Source organism: Orycteropus afer, unplaced genomic scaffold, assembly GCF_000298275.1.
Source record: "Orycteropus afer afer isolate SDZICR_OR568_19922 unplaced genomic scaffold, OryAfe1.0 scaffold00605, whole genome shotgun sequence".
NCBI classification, from domain to species: Eukaryota; Metazoa; Chordata; class Mammalia; order Tubulidentata; family Orycteropodidae; genus Orycteropus; species Orycteropus afer.
The window spans coordinates 1,119,776-1,121,227 of NW_006922192.1; the positions used below are offsets into that span (position 1 = coordinate 1,119,776).

The following is a 1,452-nucleotide window of genomic DNA, read 5'->3' on the forward strand; positions in this document are numbered from 1 at the left end:
ATGTGTGTGAACACATGTATATGTGAGTGTGTATGCATGTCTGTGGGGGTGTGAATACACGTGTCTGTGGCATCTGAACACACATGTATATGTCCCTGTGTGTGCATGTCTGTGGGTGCATATGGCTTGTGTTCATGTACATACCTGCATGTATGCACACACACACACACACATACATCTATGAGGGCTGCCCCTGAAGCAGACTCCACCCTGCAGTTGAGGGAATCAGGCTGGGTCCTTTTTACACTCGTGTCCTGTGCACACATGCCGCTCCCTGCTCTGGAGTCTGGCTCCCCTCCCCCTGCACATACACTGAGGGGTCCCCCCCACAGCTGGGGCTCAGGCCCCTGTGGGCCTGTGGATCCCACCCCGAGACTTTCTCTCGCACTGGCTCTCAGCACCCACAGCCGCCCGACGCGGGCTCGATGTTTATGGAGCCGGGTGAGTGGCTGCGAGGTGTGAGCCGTGTGGGCGCCCAGCCGGGCCTGACGCTGCGCTTCGCGGGGTGAGGCAGCGATCCCACTGCAGCGGGGACAACGGCCGCCCCCTGGAAGGCTCGCTCCGGATGTCGTGACCCCACGTCTGTTTCTCTCGTTGCCCCGAAGCTGTACGTGTCGTCTGACCTGGGCAGGAAGTGGGCGCTGCTGCGCGAGCGCGTGACCAAGGACCACGTGTTCTGGTAAGCCCGGAACCTGGGGGCCCGTCAGCCACGGCTGGTGGCTCCCTTCCCCACGCAGCCACGCCTGCTCCGGGGGGACTCCCGCCTCTGCCCTGCCCGGCACCCTCCCCGTGGGGGGTGGGACGTCCAAAACCATTTCTCTCTCTGGCCGGGGGAGGTCCCGGGCAGGACTCGAGCCCCGCCCAGCACGTCGGCGTCCTGGGGGCCCGCACCAGTGTGGCTGTGCACGCGTGGTGGCCCCTGTGGTGCCCTCTCTGAGCTCTGCGTCCCCTGGACAGGAAGGGGAGTGTCCAGGCAGCGCCAGGCACGGTGGGCACCGTGCCAAGGTCCCTCCTCCAGCCCCGGCCCCACACGCTGCTCTCGGTGCCCCTCCTCGGCTGGGCCTTGGCCCTGCTCTCCTGCCCGTCCAGAGGTGCCCCACGGGAGCCCATGAGTGTGGTGGGTGCACGCTGGGCCCCACAGGCCCCAACCCACCTGCAAGGAGCCCAACAGGGGAGGGCGAGCCAGACGGCCACGGCGTGCCCAGGCCAAGGACGGGGGTGGCGCAAGGCGGCTGCCTCCTCACTTGCCTGCTGGGGGCCTCCCGTCAGCCCTTCAGGGACATGCTCGGTGGGGGAGGGGGAGGCGCACCCAACCGGGAGCCAGGCTCTGGCTGCACCAGGTTCCTTCTCGCCACGGGAGCCTGAACGTCCCTGCGATAGAAGTGCGTAAGGTACCACGCGAGTTCTTCCCGTCACACCACCCTTCTTGTGGGAGCGCACACGCACACACAC

General features: G+C 66.2%; 1 protein-coding gene across 1 annotated transcript in view; it reads left to right on the forward strand.

Moving 5' to 3' along the window:
- Positions 1 to 1,452, forward strand: part of SORCS2 (sortilin related VPS10 domain containing receptor 2) — a 117,707-nt gene that overhangs the window by 10,098 nt on the left and 106,157 nt on the right. Inside the window, exon 3 of the mRNA XM_007956317.1 lies at positions 606 to 679. Within this exon, the coding sequence (XP_007954508.1) occupies positions 606 to 679 (74 nt within the window). The remainder of the gene's footprint in view (positions 1 to 605; positions 680 to 1,452) is intronic.